This window comes from Bacillus rossius, chromosome 8, assembly GCF_032445375.1.
Source record: "Bacillus rossius redtenbacheri isolate Brsri chromosome 8, Brsri_v3, whole genome shotgun sequence".
Lineage (NCBI taxonomy): Eukaryota > Metazoa > Arthropoda > Insecta > Phasmatodea > Bacillidae > Bacillus > Bacillus rossius.
In genome coordinates this window covers 64,188,870-64,205,031 of record NC_086336.1, presented here as the reverse complement: position 1 = coordinate 64,205,031, position 16,162 = coordinate 64,188,870, and the positions used below count along the sequence as shown (strand labels likewise).

The 16,162-nt window shown below is 38.8% G+C and overlaps 2 protein-coding genes across 3 annotated transcripts in view; one reads left to right on the top strand and one right to left on the bottom strand.

The window, feature by feature from the left end:
* LOC134535082 (uncharacterized) overlaps positions 1 to 1,271 on the top strand; it is a 28,919-nt gene extending 27,648 nt beyond the window's left edge. Inside the window, exon 14 of the transcript XR_010075574.1 lies at positions 900 to 1,271. The gene's annotated coding sequence lies outside the window, so the exon portion shown is untranslated. The remainder of the gene's footprint in view (positions 1 to 899) is intronic.
* The window catches only part of LOC134535081 (intermembrane lipid transfer protein Vps13), a 119,635-nt gene that overhangs the window by 6,920 nt on the left and 96,553 nt on the right, over positions 1 to 16,162 (bottom strand). For both annotated transcript variants that reach the window (XM_063373940.1, XM_063373941.1), the window contains 8 exons: positions 14,944 to 15,074; positions 13,796 to 13,991; positions 13,142 to 13,259; positions 12,602 to 12,723; positions 10,677 to 10,846; positions 4,254 to 4,368; positions 1,804 to 1,944; positions 964 to 1,125 (listed from right to left, as the gene is read on the bottom strand). In XM_063373940.1, coding sequence (XP_063230010.1) covers positions 964 to 1,125; positions 1,804 to 1,944; positions 4,254 to 4,368; positions 10,677 to 10,846; positions 12,602 to 12,723; positions 13,142 to 13,259; positions 13,796 to 13,991; positions 14,944 to 15,074 — 1,155 coding nt within the window. The remainder of the gene's footprint in view (positions 1 to 963; positions 1,126 to 1,803; positions 1,945 to 4,253; positions 4,369 to 10,676; positions 10,847 to 12,601; positions 12,724 to 13,141; positions 13,260 to 13,795; positions 13,992 to 14,943; positions 15,075 to 16,162) is intronic.

Here is a 16,162-nt window from a genome sequence, read left to right as displayed (position 1 = left end):
TAGTACCTTTTCTGTTGGATTTTTGGGGAATTCACTTAGTGAGAATATGCTAAATGCTTACATTTCCTTGGAGAAAAAAAAACCTAATTAAAAAATTACCTTGGCAGTATTGTTTCTTAAGTGACAATACATTTGTTAGTTACTTCTAAATGTGCTTGCTCTATGTGGGTTGTGCAATGTAACAGGCCGTGTCAGCTTTGGCCTCTGCCTTTTGTCCTAGCAAACTGCCACGGTGCATCTCACTGCCTGCAGATGTTGGGCTAACTCGGAGCCAACCTATTTATTTAGTGCTCTTCCAACATTTGAACATAAAAGAAAAGACTGCTTCAATAATTTACTAGAGACCAGATTTTATGGTTTTATTTTTAGACCAATGCAGTTTTTAAAAACAGATTTCAGTGTGTGTTTTTTTTATGAACTTTGTTTCTTAATAAAGATTGCACCATTTTCAACAAATACACCACTTACTTGTTCAAAGATACTTATTTTACCAAAACAAGTGTCATTTTGACCGAAACATGATGCACTTTTACATGCTTATTATGTACAAATTATTATATTGCAAAAGTACTGGGAACAATACAAGCGAGTTAACAGATATACATATATATATACACACACACACACATTCAAAAAAAATGTACCAATGTTGTTAGGAAAATATCAGTTACTAACAGTTGCCAATTAAAAAAAAAATAATTCCCAATCTATTTAGTACATTCATTTTGGTACTAACTCCATGCATTCATTGAATTAAAAATATTAAAAGATTTACTTTTTTTTTTGTTGAGTATTGATGAAGTATGCTGATTAATTTCATTATTTTTGTTGCATTTTAGTGCTTTATAGTGTATTAACTTGCATTTTGGTGTTACATTGTACATGAAAATACTTTTCAGTGGTGTTTCAGTTTCATCAAAAATCCGCCACACAATCTTGTCCCTGTACTTGAATGCAACTTACCACCCGCACTTCAGGATCTTTGATGAGGACCACTTTGCCAGTGTCCGACGAGCCGAAGAGCCCCAGCACCTTCTTCTTGGGCTCGCCGGTCGGGATGAACACGCCCCTGTCCACGATGCGCGGCGGAGTCTCCATCGAGTCCCACGTCACCCCCCACTCCACCTGCTCGCACACCATCACACACGCGACTCCTCAATTATAACTTACTCACCGCTGCACTTTGCTATCGACACTAACACACTGACATATGGACCTACAGTAGTTTGTAGGCGACTTGGCTTCTCACCCAGTAACTTACTATCTTCACCGATATTTCGCAAAATCTTTCATAACTTCTGGAAGGGGGGGAGGGGGGGGGGTTGTACATTACACCCTATCTGGCCTCCTGCGACCGCCATTGACTGTACCGAACTACAACTCCCACTGCGACAACTGTGGCCGAGTTGAGTCCGAGCGGGAGTAAGCACAAATTAGTCTCGACTTACCCCAAATGAACGACAGTTGTAAACACAAATATTCACGAGCAGAAACAAAAACATATTATTTATGATTTAAAACCTTGCATCCAAAATAGGTAAAAACTCATATAACTTAATAGAATATATTTTTGTTACAAAAGAACAGTGAAGTGAATAAACAACTTTGTTACGACTCTAATGCTAATGGGAATGTACAGCATAACAGCCTCAAAATGCCCAATATCCCACCATCTGAATGTATCAATAACTCACAAAAGACTATACACATTTTCACATGTAGGTACTAAATTACTTTTAAAAAAGGCCTTAGTTCTGAACTGTTTTTTAACGAAAGAATTTCCAAGTCACCACGGCTGCTCACCTGCCAGTTTCCAAATATGTCGTTATGGATGATGTACATGACTCGCTTGTTAGTCAACATGAGCATTTCCTTCCCGCCGTCCATGACTTTGACGTGATAGACGTAGACATCCGTGGACGCATAGCGACCTTTGTTCAGCTCCTGCGAAGACAAACCAACATGTTAGCCACTGACTCTCACATGTCTGGAGTGATGACATCGACATGAACTCACAGACAAGTTCTTAAACACTGACTGACAGACAGACAGTACAACTCCATCAGAGGAAAAAACATTTCTGCATTTCCCCGTCTGTCCTTTCACTCAGATGCTCAAATTCTTGCCACTTACCGGAATGCAATATGGCCACTTGGTTCACCACAAAATTTGTAATCTTACTCCCCCACTGTTCACTGAATATGACTTGGAAACTATTCGCTACACAATTGTTTCACAGCTCCTAAATGTTTAATTAACAAGTGAGCCACATAGCACACCTGACTGACATGGCACTGCAATTATTGTATGAAAATTGTAATGAGTAACCATCATCGCTAAGCTATAGTAACTACAGTAGACTCCCGATTATCCGGGTGCGGATTATCCGGTTTGCGGATTAACCGTGCCATATTTCACTTCCATAAACCATAAAAACGAAAATAACTTTTTGACTTTTTTTTTATATTTGTAATCTATTGATGTGACTGAGCATTTTATGCTGTGGTTCTCGACGAATAATGCTGCCAAACACGTTACATGCATAGTTGGTAAGTATTAATATGCGTCATGAACTTCAAAACAGCAGGAGCAATCATAAACGCACCCCTGTTAACCATGCGCGCTTGTGTTCCACGCGACCTTGTGAACCGGGCTCAGGTTAGCGCAGACGCGGCACCGCTGCTGCATGACTCACGCGACTGATACTGGCTCGCGTAGATTTAAGTCAGCATTTGCTTTGTGTGGTATTGTTTTCTGTAGGAATATTTTGACAGTAATGTCTAATAAACGCAAACGAGTGGTACTCGACATTTAAACAGGCTGCACTAGTGGCTTATCAAGGCAGTAACGCACTTTGTAAACAGAGTCGGGAATTACGTTAACAGGTTAAATAATTTTTTGTTATAATACAACACACTCAAGTTTTTATGTTATTTTGAAATCCTATTAGAAATCAAATATATCTTGTATATTAAAAGCATTATTATTTTGTAACTGAAATGTTTTTAGCGCCTACTTAGGAATGCCTAGCCATATTATGTAAACAAAGCGTTTCATGATTTTTTAAATTTTAAATTTAGACTGTTCAATATTTTTTTGTAATTTAAATATACATTGTTTAATCGCTGTTTTATTATTAGTCTAGTGCAATGTTTTACTGAAACAAATTTGGACGTTGCTATGAGGGGCGGGTGTTAAAGTGTTTGTATCGACACTCGGGATAAAAAAAATTTAATTAAATCATTTTTCCCCCCGTCATCGCTTTAACCGTGTTTTTCGATTATCCGTGGGCCCCTTGCCAGTCATTACCCCGGATAATCGGGAGTCTACTGTATATAAGTCACTCAGTTTATTACCTGTAGAGCAAGTGTACTGAATGTACACTTTGTAACAGTTTTAGTAATATTGCATAAAACAGATATTTTTTTTCTTATGGCAGCCCTTAAAAACCTTATTCAATAAGACAACTAAGAAAGAATGAAGACACCATCCACTAATCTTGTTTCTTCCATGTTCAAAATATTATTATTATTATTATTATTATTATTATTATTATTATTATTATTATTATTATTATTATTATTATAGTTTTATTCTGCAATAGAGCCTGTCAAGTAACAGTTCCGCAATATGTAGTACAAAAGAAACTAGGTGCAAAATGGTATGTAGTTTTTTTTTTTTTTTCCAAAATAAACATCAAGAATTGCAACTTGGGATGGCTGGTTGAATCATTGAACCCTCAAATGTTATAAAAAAAATTCAAGTATATGAAGATTTGTGAATTGAGAAAAATGATTTGTAGAAAAATAATGGATAAAATTTAGTACATTAAAAAATTATACACCAACAATTTTGAAATATATTTTACATTTAATGAATATTTATTTAAATAATTTATAATAAGTCGTTAGTAACTTAATTTGTAAAATGAACGTTTTACAGGCAGAATGTTAACACCTTAGTTTATATTTTTATATTTTAATTCTTATGCATTATTTTATTTTTGACCCTTGAGATCTACATTAGGATTTAAGCGAAAGATTCGTGGCACTCTTCGTGATTAAAATTTGGTGTGTATTTGGACTCTAGGAATTTAGGAATTTGAACCACCACTACTGTAAGGAAAGTTTTAAGAGAATTTTTAATTTTATACTGTACCCAAGGGTACTTGAACTGGGAAACTTGGCGGTTGTTAAAAGTACAAACTCCAGATTGAACACTGATCAGAGTCAAGGCCACGACACACTGCTTGCCTGCAATAACTTGTTTCCTTCAGCTTCTCGCCTGAAATACGGCCGAACCAGTCCGTCCAGCTGTAGAAACCTGGGCGGTCGCAGCCGGCTCACTTCTTCACTCACCTCCGCAACTCTGGCAGAGAGAGCAGAAAAAAGTTATCAGTGTGCTGCTTGCTTTTGTGTCAGGCAATCAATGCATTAAAAAAAAATATATATATGTATATATATAAGTTCACGTGTGCTAATGTACGCACAATAGGAGTTAAACTTCTTTGACATTTAACTTCCAATGTAAGATACAGCACAGCGTTCATTATATTAAAGAGAACCAACAAAGTGGCAAATACCATCGAACACATGTATGTTCCAACACAACTTTTGAAGCTAATTATTTATAAGAATACCTGAAGGTAAAAAAATTGCATAAAGAGTGTTTGCTGGTTTCCATATTTTAAAAAATAGGAACTAGTATTTGTAGCTATTAGTTCAGTATGTTAAAAATATGTGACCAACTTTTTTCCTCTACAATTTGTTTGTAAAATGAACTATTTTTAAGTCATTTGAAAATAAACCACATGCTACATCTGTATCTTGTGTTTGAACACAGTTGGAACGAACCATGCATGCTTACTGGACTTCATTCTGTTCAATTTCCATTGTTTGGTGCCCGCACATTTTCTGCACACCACAATTTCACCCCCAAAATGCTTAAAACTAAAAGTAAACATCTTTCTAAAGCATCTTTCTTCGCACAGGTAAGTTAAATATTCTAATTCTAGCCAGTTTTCAATGTACAAAGTTTTATCACTTAATTGTTGCACATTTTATACTAAAATCAAGTTTAAAAAGTAGGGGTGTGATTTTTATGTAAGAAAAGCATATTTGTTGAGGTAAAATTTATTCATACAAAGAATAACCTATTGCATGGAATGTATATTTTATTAAAAAGAGTATACAAAAGCATTCCAAACAACTTAAATCCAGCACCCCATTACAAATTTTAAGTTCATTATTGTTATTAAGTTCATATATTCATTTTTGTAATGACTACATCCTAAAATTAGTGATAGAAAATCTATTACTAATCATTTTGTTATTACTGATATATAGACAGTCAACCCTGGAACAAATTCCTACTATGTTCTGACATGGATACAAAAAAAGCATGGATTTTTTTATCCTCTGACCCTCCCACTCCCCTTAAAACTAAGGTCTTAAGTTATCAAAATATATTATTGTCAGAGGTTCTTTATACATATGCAAAATTTCAACACATTCGGACATCAAAAAATGGGTAAAAATTGATTGAAAGATTTTATTACCTAGTCCATTCATACCTACAGGTCAAGCTAATAGAAGTTTGGTAAAATTGTGAACAGTGACCTGAAAATAAGCTGGAACTAACGCATTACTATCATCATAGTACACACTAACCACGGAAGAGTGCAGGCTAACAAATTTAGTTTACTCGGCCCTAGACAGAGCGTGTGTGTTGCATACAATCGGCAAGCTATCAATATTAGACTGTGCACGCACTCAATGTGGGCATCAACGTAACCAAACATGAATGATGCTAACTAGCGCTACATTTTTATATGTGGTACATGTTATATCTTTATTATATGACGTTGTAGTCACTGTTACAAAATACATCAATATGACACCATCTTACATCACACACTTTCTAACTGTCATGGGTGCCAACTACCACACCCATAACACCTCCCCCTTTTTCATCACCTCAGGTTTCCTTATACATGTTACATGTTACCCTTCATACATTTGTTTCACTTTGACCCTCCTACCACTCCTGGTCACGTAATGGTCTTTGCTTCTGCTGTCTGGCAAGTCCCTACCGTTGTTTATTCCTGGATCATCACTTGTTACCCTCTCACTGTCATTATTAAATCCCTTAAAACCTTCTATGTCTGTATCAGTACTTCTTCTTCCACCCTGCACTGTAGGACTTGTTTGACCTCCTTCATCAATTTCTTGGTATGGCACCCAATCTATCTGTCTGTTTCCTCTGAACCGTGAAGGGCGCAAATGACACGTGTTTCTTCGGACCACTCTGCCACTCCTGTCTTTCCTGATGAGGTATGACCGTGGTTCACGGCTTTGTGAGATAACTACAGCTGGCTCCCAGACACTGTCACTTTCTATCTTCGTGACTACCCGCTCGCCTTCCTGAAATTTGACGTCTTTCTTCTGAGCTGACCTGTTGTAGTACTGCTTGAACTTAGCCTGCCTGGCTTGCAAGGCTTCATAGATCCCCTCTTGAACAACTGGTTGCAACATGGCTGTGGTTATGGGCATGGTGGTTCTAACACATCTACTGAATAAGATTTGTGCTGGAGATGCCTGCAGCCCAGTGATAGGGGTGTTATTATACTCACGCAGGAGGTCCCTGTGGTCAGTACCTTCTGATTTGCTCTTGCGTAGGATCTGTTTACTGATTCCCACAGCTTTTTCTGCCATCCCATTGCTTCGATGGTAGTGTGGACTACAAGTAGTTAGTGTGATGCCATATTTTTTGTAATACTGCTGGCACTCATAAGATTTGAAGGGTACATTATCTGAAATGAGGACTCTGGGAAACCCATGAACATTAAAGACATCTTGCATTGCATTTATGGTGCATGCAGAAGATTTTGCAGCCAATGGTCGAATATCAATCCAGTGGGAATAGTAATCAATCAGTATCAGGAAAGCCTTCCCGGCTACTTCAAGGATATCTGTACCGACTTGGAAATATGGCAGTTTAGGAACTTCATGTGGTATAAGAGGTTCCCTGCACTTAGCCCTCTTAAATTTTTCACATATCCCGCACCTTGACACATGTTCCTCTATATCTTTCGCCATTCGGGGCCAATAGAATAATTGCCGTGCTCTAGCCTTAGTTTTCTCAACTGCCGAATGCCCTTCATGCACCAGGTGCAGGACATATTGCCGCAATGTATGGGGTACCACAATTTTGTGTCCAAGAAATATTATTCCATCTTCTATGTGTAGGTTATCTTGAACCTTGCAGTATTCACCATATTTCCCTAGCATCTTACTGGTATGGGGCCAGCCCTCCTGGTGCATTTTGGCCACCTTACAAAGGATGGAATCCTGCTTAGTTTCTCTTTGAAACATCACTTTCCTACTGTCACTCATTGGTAAATGTGCACTCAACGAATGTACCACCTCCAACATTTCAGGATCATGTTCAGTCTCCAGGAGTGGCATTCTCGACATTGTATCAGCCAAGTGCAGATCTTTTCCCGGTACATAGTACACCTTCAGTGAGTACTTAAGGAGTTTGAGCCTGAGGCGCTGTAGTCTAGGGGAACCTATCTTCCCTATGTTTTTGTTCATAACTGCCACCAATGGCTTGTGGTCTGTTTGAACATTTACCGTCCGACCATAAACAAAGTCATGAAACTTTGTTGCTGCAAAGTATATGGCTAGAAGTTCCTTTTCTGATTGAGAGTAGTTCTTTTCACGGTCTGATAGGCTTCTTGAAGCAGTTGTGACAAGCTGAAGGTTACCGGAACTGGATTGTTGCAACAAACAGCACCCTAGCCCATACTGTGATGCATCACACTGTAAGGTGATTTCTTTCTCTGGGTCAAATAATGCAAGGACAGGTGCATCAGCGACTTTCTGCTTCAGCTCATCAAATACTTTCTGATGTAAGGGTAGCCACTGCCAATCGACTCCCCCTTTCAGTAGTTCGTATAGGGGTGCTGTAAGTGTTGCCATTTGCGGTAAGAAACTACGAACGTAATTGAACATCCCCAGTATTTGTTGCAATTCCTTTTTGTTTGAGGGTGTTCTTAAATTAATTAGTGTCCTCGCTCTCTCTGGATCTACTTTCATACCTGCTGCAGAGAAAACATGGCCAATGTACTTAACTTCCATAGCTTTGTACTGAAGTTTATCCACATTAAATTTTATATTTCGAGCCCTAGCCCTTTCCACCACTCGTTGAACAGCTTCATCATGTTCTACCTCGGTGTTTCCCATACAGAGTAGATCATCAAAGTATATTACTGTGTTAGGTATGTCTGCAAAATTACTTTCAACCAGATGTTGAAAAAGTTCTGGTGCACTGGCTATTCCATAAGGTAGTCGCAGATATCGGTAGATCCCAAATGGGCTGGAAAAGCAACATTTCAGTGATGCCTCCTCCCCTAATTCAATTTGATGAAAACCTTCCCTTAGATCAAATACGGAGAAGTATTTTTTCCCTGCCAGCTGCTCACTGATGTCACTGAGTTTGGGAACCATGTGATAATGTCGTTTGATTTGTTTATTTAGGTCCGTTGGATCAAGGCACACTCTAAGCTTACCATTGGGTTTTTCAGTGACAACTAGGTTGCTTACGCATGCCCTGGCATCAACCTCATCAACCTTTTGAATAACCCCCTTTGTCTCTAGTCTATCAAGTTCAGCTTTGAGTGCCCCTCTCAAGGCCTGAGGTACTCGTCTAGGAGGGCAACATACAGGATCAGCTCCTACTTTAGTAATGATTTTACCTTCTTGAGGAAAGCAACCCAGGCCATGAAACACATCTTCATTTTGTCGCACAAAACTGTCTTTCGCCGTCCTGTTGTCAACAGAGTGCACCCGCTGCACTAAGTTCAGTTGTATGCATCCTGGTAACCCGAGCAATGGCACAACATCCAAGTCCACTACCATAAAGTCTATATAAGCTTCAGCTCTCGTAGCTTGGCAGTTCAAGGTTACTTTACCCACAGGTGTGATAACACCATCCAAAGTCTTTAATTTCACGTTCGTAGGCTCAACCCTAAACTGCTTGTCCACTTTTTTAAAAACCTGAAGTGGAAGTACACTAACCTGTGCGCCGGTGTCTAGCTTCACCATCATTTTTACGCCTTCAATGCTTACTTTTTCTTGCCACTCATTGGGGTAGGAAGCACTACTGCTGTCTCTGTGGCTTTTTATGCGACCCCTAATATCAACAGGACATACACTGACACTATCACAATAAAGACTCTCTTGCGAGCTGGACAATTCAATTCGCTCCACAACTTGTACCTTACGAACTCTACATGACCTTGCAAAGTGATTCAGGACTCCGCATTTAGCACATTTCTTTCCATATGCTGGGCATGCTTTGGGTCCGTGCACTGACTGGCATCGCCTGCACTGAAATTCTCCCTTTGTTTCCCCATCTTTCACCGGCCTCTGACGCTGTTCACTTGAGCTTTTACTAACCGCACTAATTAAAACAGTGTCAGACTCACTATCACCATTCTTGCTGTGTATTAGATGTGCTTGTTGCTTGCTCTGCTCACACGCTCTGCAATGTGCTGCCGCTTTTTCCAATGTGAGGTTATCAACTCGTAGTAAAGCTTCTTGGACGGCCTTGTCTAGTACACCATGAACTATACGATCCCGCAGCATCTTGTTTTCCGCACTCTCACCGGTGGTGTTATTATAATTACAGTTCTTCACGAGATGTCGTAGGGCAGTGAAAAAATGCTCAAAACTTTCCCCTTCTTCTTGGCACCTCTGAGCAAACACATATCGTTCAAAGACCTCATTGATCCTGGGTCGGACATACCTTTCTATGGCCTGCTTCCACTTAACATAACTTTTCTTATCCTCTTCCACCATGTCAACAGTTTGCAAAATGCGAGAGGAATCACTGCCCATGATGTTTCGCAAAAGTGAAATTTTAACCTTGTCTGGGGCATTGTCTTGTCCAGTACTCACAAGGTAGTCTTCAAATTCTGACTCCCAAAACATCCAGTCCACGTATGCATTTTTGCTATGTAAGTCCAAATCAGGTGGCAACTTAACTCCGCCACCCACGGCCATTGTTTACATACGAATATTTTACTTAGCACCTACTTTCACTGTGGTTACTGGCCCGGTCTTGTTACTTAGTATAATCATTTAAGGTAAACACAAAATCCTGTCGACTGCGCCATGTTATATCTTTATTATATGACGTTGTAGTCACTGTTACAAAATACATCAATATGACACCATCTTACATCACGCACTTTCTAACTGTCATGGGTGCCAACTACCACACCCATAACAGTACATAGCTGCGACAAAGATGAACAGATAAAGGTTATAACATTTGATAATGTCTTTAAAAAAATCTTTACAACACACAACTTCACATTTACGATTTTTCTTTAGGAATCGCAGATTAAGAAAAAAAATACTGCACTGCTCAGTTATTTTTTTAAGGTAATTGTTTTCATGAACAACTGCTTCATACTTCTCTAGTTTTTTCAGCTAGTATTTTACATGGAAACAGAACTATGTTTCATTCTTTCGAACTAAACTCTTGCCATTTGAATTTTAGATTTAAATTCAAAAATTTTATGGTACTAAGTGGTATTCAAATAATTTAAGGAAGGAAACTAATATTTGCACAATTTGCGAGCGACAGACCAGCTGGAGCAGACTCACCTCTTGACTGCCTCCAGAGAGCCGCTGGCAAAGTCGATGACTCCAGCCGTGGGGCGCGTCACCAGCCCGACCACGCCCTTGCCGACGCCCTTGAAGAAGCCCTCCACCCCCTCCTCCTTGGCCCCGGCGATGGGCTTGGTAAACACCCCCGACACGCCGTCCACCACCCCCTGCCAACACCACCACTCATCACTCACCACTTGTGCGTCTCTTGGATGGCCTTCACGTACAAGTGAAAGAGTACATTTTTATAATGTGAAGATTTCATTTATTATATAACCAGCTATTTTAACCAACATTATATAGGTACAAGCGGTGGCGTAGCCAGGATTTGTGTATGGGGGGTGTTAAGAAGCATTCCTCCCCCCCCCCCCCGTACTAAAGCGGGGGGTCCGGGGGTGCTCCCCTGAGAAAATTTGGATTTTATGGTGTAAAATAGTGCTATTTTAGCAGTTTTCGGTACTTAAATTTAAATATTGTAATGGTAAAATTTTTTATTAATCTTAATATGAAATTTGTTGGAGTGATGAATAAGAAATTAATTAAGATTTGGTGCAAAGGGGGGGGGGGGAGGTTGAACCCCTAACCCCCCCCCCCCCCCTGGATTCGCCCCTGGGTACAAGACATAATAAAAATATAAAGAAAAATAATTACTGATTTTCTTACAAACATTAGCATTACATTAACGGAATGGAGCCCTGGTGCAAAAAAAAATTTAAAAAATGTACGTTTACTTATGTACATGCCTTAGTAAGTATATACTTGGCACAATAAAAAAAATTAACTTTAAATTTTGCATGCAAATAATAGGAATAAAATAATAAAAGGTCTGGAGTGATATTATAAATCCAGTTTTTAAAAGGTTAATTCAATCAAATTCAAAAAATTTCAATTAATGGGTACTCAAATTTCAAAATTAATAAAAATCATTCAATAAGCTGAACAATTTTTCTAACTGATTAATTTTAATTATTTATAGAAATGAATATAATTTATAACACAAATAAATCATACATACAGGAACATGACCTTGCAAACACAACCATGAAAAGGGCCAGACTACCAAACCTTCCACAGACACTCCCTACCAGCGACAATGGAAGCTTACAAGCAACCTGACATCATTATACATACGGAAACATAACCTCACTTATATAAATACACTTGGTAAAATTGATAAAAACAATTTCTCTCACTAATATTCATAGCAAATGTTTTTAATGATAAGGACCAGTATTCAATATCAATAATTAAGTATAAGATTTAAAAGCACATATATAATTTTTACTTGCATGTAGCTTTTATTTTGTATGTAGCCTTTTTTTCATTCTGTGAAAGTTTCATTGCATGGTGTGCGCGCATAGTGAAAATTCTCCCTTGTTTTTCCATAGCGTGCCTAAAGAAGTGTAACTTAAAAAAGACGACTCTTGATCCACGACCAGGGACATGCACTTAGTATCTCATTTGCGATAACACAAATTGTTATGTGTATTTCAAAGTATTTTGGGAGAAAAGTGAATTTTTTTTATAACATACTGAGAGTTCACCTCCAAGCGTCAGAATGCTGCGAAATATAAGATTAAAAACTAACTTACATTGAATTAAACTATACCTGCTCTTGGTGATGATGGGTGGGGAAACGTTTCCACATATTTGTAGAGATGATTTTTTTTGTGGTTATTTTTATTTTTATAAAAAGCTGGCTTGTAACACTTATTCCACCAAAATAGTGGTAAAATTGATACGCTGCACTCGTATTGAATCAGTCAAAAACAAATACTTTCAGAACAATGAAAATAAATTAGCAAGCAATTGAGGTTTAGTGACGATAAAGACGAAATCCACTATTTTTAATGACGAAATATGCATTTTTATAACTCCGTACAATCTGGGCTCTGAACATCACAAGCAGACTACACACGTACCATGACCAGGCCGCGGCCGCTGCGAGCCAGCCCCATCTGGACGTTGGCCGGTCGCTGCAGCATCGCCTCGCGTCTCTTGCGCTGGTAGTCCTTGTCGAACGTCAGCGCCGCCACGCCCTTCCCTGCACACACACATTCCTACATGGCCGACCATCACTTCCGTGGCCTCGTTTAGTGTAAATCTCTCTCATCGGCGTTGGTATATTTATGTGGTTTTATGGTCCTGGACGTAAAGATTTTTTTATGACAAGAAAATGATACTGTCATTTTTTATAACAATTTGATACCACTATTTTTTTTAAGATGTCAGGTATTATAGAGTTATTTTATAAGTATCCTTTACAAAGTGGCAAAATTAAAAAAAAAAAAAAAAAAAAAAAAAAAAAAAAAAACACACTTAACCAGACCAAATGCTACGTGCTAAGAATGGAATGAAATGTATTTCATGTCCAAACGATGTTGAAACATGACCCAGAGATCACAGTGTGTGTGGTTATATTTGAAGCCTCCGTCCCTGGGATACAGCTGCTCAGTGCTCACCCATGGCTCCTGTGATGCGAGACACAGCCCCGGCTGCTCCGCCCAGCGTGTGGCCAAACAGGCTCCTCACACCAATCAGCAGACCCTCCGCGAACTCCTCCGGACCCTCTATGGCTCCCTGTAACCGCGACAACCACCTTCAAGTCTAATGTACTTTCACCCGGGATAAAGAGGGGAAGAAGTGAGAAGGCTTAATTTCCATGGTACGGGCATCATGATTATTTTTTATATTTAAAGTTCTCGGTACCGGCTAATGTGCCGAAAACCAGCGGAACAGAGAACCAGGACACACACTTCACTACTATGCATTAATTTGTAATACAATTGTAAATTTATTTTGATAACTTTCTAGCACTTGTTAGCTCACAAATTTTCTTGCTAAATATTCACTAAACTTTATTTTACAGCTCTAAAATATTATAATTAATCATAACTATGAAAAATTTTTGACTTATTACTGCTGTTCGATAATCTTTAGTAAATTATCTGTCGGGGAAATTTGGGACGAAGCATAATACACAAGAGCGCTAAAGTCAAATATTCATAGAAAAATCCCTCTGTCATATCAACAGGCAAAAAATGAGGAACGTGGCGAGTGGTACTCAGAGGCCAGACAGGCTGTCGCGTGGCCCAACACGAGGCAGCGGCACCGACCTGGAAGGGCTCGTAGAACAGGTCCTCGACGCCCTGCGTCAGCCCCAGCACCAGGCCGTAGGGGTTGCCGATCACGTCCAGCCCCAGGACGAGCACGTACAGCTGCTTGACCCCCTGGCCCACGTAGTGCATGGTGGCCTCCGACACCAGCTGGCGCTGCGTCAGGAACGTGTACTGTCGCTCGAAGAACGCCAGCCTGCGAGCGCAACACCACGCTCCGTCACGCACTTCATCCTGCTCTTCAGCTCCTGCACTTTTCAAGTCATGTCTCTGTTGAAATTTTACAAATAATAATACACCTTACACACACACACATACATATATATATTTTAAAAGTTTGGTATACGTCATATGTCTTATCAGTTAAAACAATCACTCTACAAATAAAGGAAAATAGTAAGGAATTGGCCATCGCCTGTAAATACTAGTGATGTGTCACTTCTACCTTTTCTTTCAGATTCTCAGTTTGGTTCCGGTTCTTAAAAACCGGTTCTCGGTTAGCTTCCAGAGCTCTTGGTACTGGTTAATTTGCTAAGAACCAGCGGAACCAAGAACCGGGACTGACATCACTAGTAAATACCAACCTAGCATTGTCTGGAAAGAAATTGAAAAACATTTTAAAGCCGAATTCAGGATGGATGCTCCAGGTTTAGAACCTCGGTCATCCCAATTCAAGGCCCAAATTTTACAGTATTTTATTTTTATTTTTATACTCAGCCGTAATAAATGACTTCCCACATTGAAGGTCAACACTAATGGCTACTTAATGACATAATTATTATTCCTCTGATAAATTAAATTTACTTCCTTTACATGCTAAAACTCAACACATTTTTTAAGGAATCAGACGCAAAAATTAAGTTTTACGAATTTTTCTTTGAGTTTAACTTGGGATCAGAATAAAACTGGAGTTGAGAGAAAAAAAAGAAAAAAAACTTGAAATCAAAATCGGAATTGAATGATCACAGAATCGACACATTCCCGCTATTTTTCTTGACACACCAAAGATTATTCCCCTTCAAACGTCGCCGACAGTAATTCTGTAAAATAGAGTATTTTAGGTAACGAAATTTCTTGAGACGTATTTGTGGGTTTGAAGGGGCACTCCCGTGCGCTAGTCGCCCCTGACAACAGCAGGGGCCACGTACTTGAACACCACGTCGTGGATGTCCGTGAGGGTGACGCCCAGGCTCTGCGTGAGGACGCTGAGGAAGCGCGGTGCCTCCTGGCTCTTCTGCCCGGACGTGCTGCCTCCGCTCAGCGAGAAGCTCAGGTGGATCTGCAGCAGGCGGTCGGCAAGCACGCCTCAGTCACTTCACTCACACGCCACTTCAAGGAAAGAGCTTTCACGAGCCGACTACTGACATTTTTACAGTAATTTACAGTCATGGTTCGAATCATTATTTAAATAAAGCCTGAAGTAACAACGAATTTCTAAATTTCTGAAATTCCTATAAAGAATTAATTTAGTATCTTACCCAAAAATTCCCACAGTTAAATCAAACATCAGCCATCATCTAGTTTAGTCAATCTATTAAGTTATGTACTTATATCTCCAAAGTGATCAACATTTGATAATGAATCTTCAATAATGATAACAAAAAAATTTAATCCCTCCCCTGCTTTGATGTACCAGAGTAAAAGTTTTCGGGGAAAAAAAGGAAATGAATTTTTTTACACAGATTTAGCAAGTATACAATATTATTACTTAAGTTGGAAATGTTTCTCGGAGAGACTTGAGAATATGAACTACCTAAATCAATTCAAGTAGGGAGTCAAGTAAAGTGTAATCAATGCTGATCTGTTTTTTTGTTACTTGCCCAAATTCCATAGTTTACCAATGAAAAACTATTAGAACTGCATAAATGTATTTCCTATTTAATAATTACCTCTTCACTGATTTTAGCAGTCATTGATTAAATTTAGTGCCAAACATACCTAAAAATTTAATTTGAAATTTAATTTATTCCAGAATCCTGGAAATTAAATGGTTATGTACCGTACCTGTATTTTCCCACCACATGTATGTCGTAATTTTCAATTAATGATGTAGCCAACCTTTTGCATTTTTAACTCACTCTCTGTTTACTAGTATTGCACAATACACACATAGCCGACATGGCTGCAACAATAACATTCATACACATACAAAAACAAAATGGCACCTAAACAAAGGAGGTCAAATCAAAGTCTATGTAGCAAATACAAATAAAACATTATCACTTTCGTGACTTGTGTGTCTCACAAAACATATCCAACACTTTCCCTTGAGACACTTAAGGTTAGAGAAACTAAGATTTCCTTCAGCACAGTATGTGTTCATTGAATAAAACCTTCGGTGTGAATTTACAAAAAAAACCCATCAAA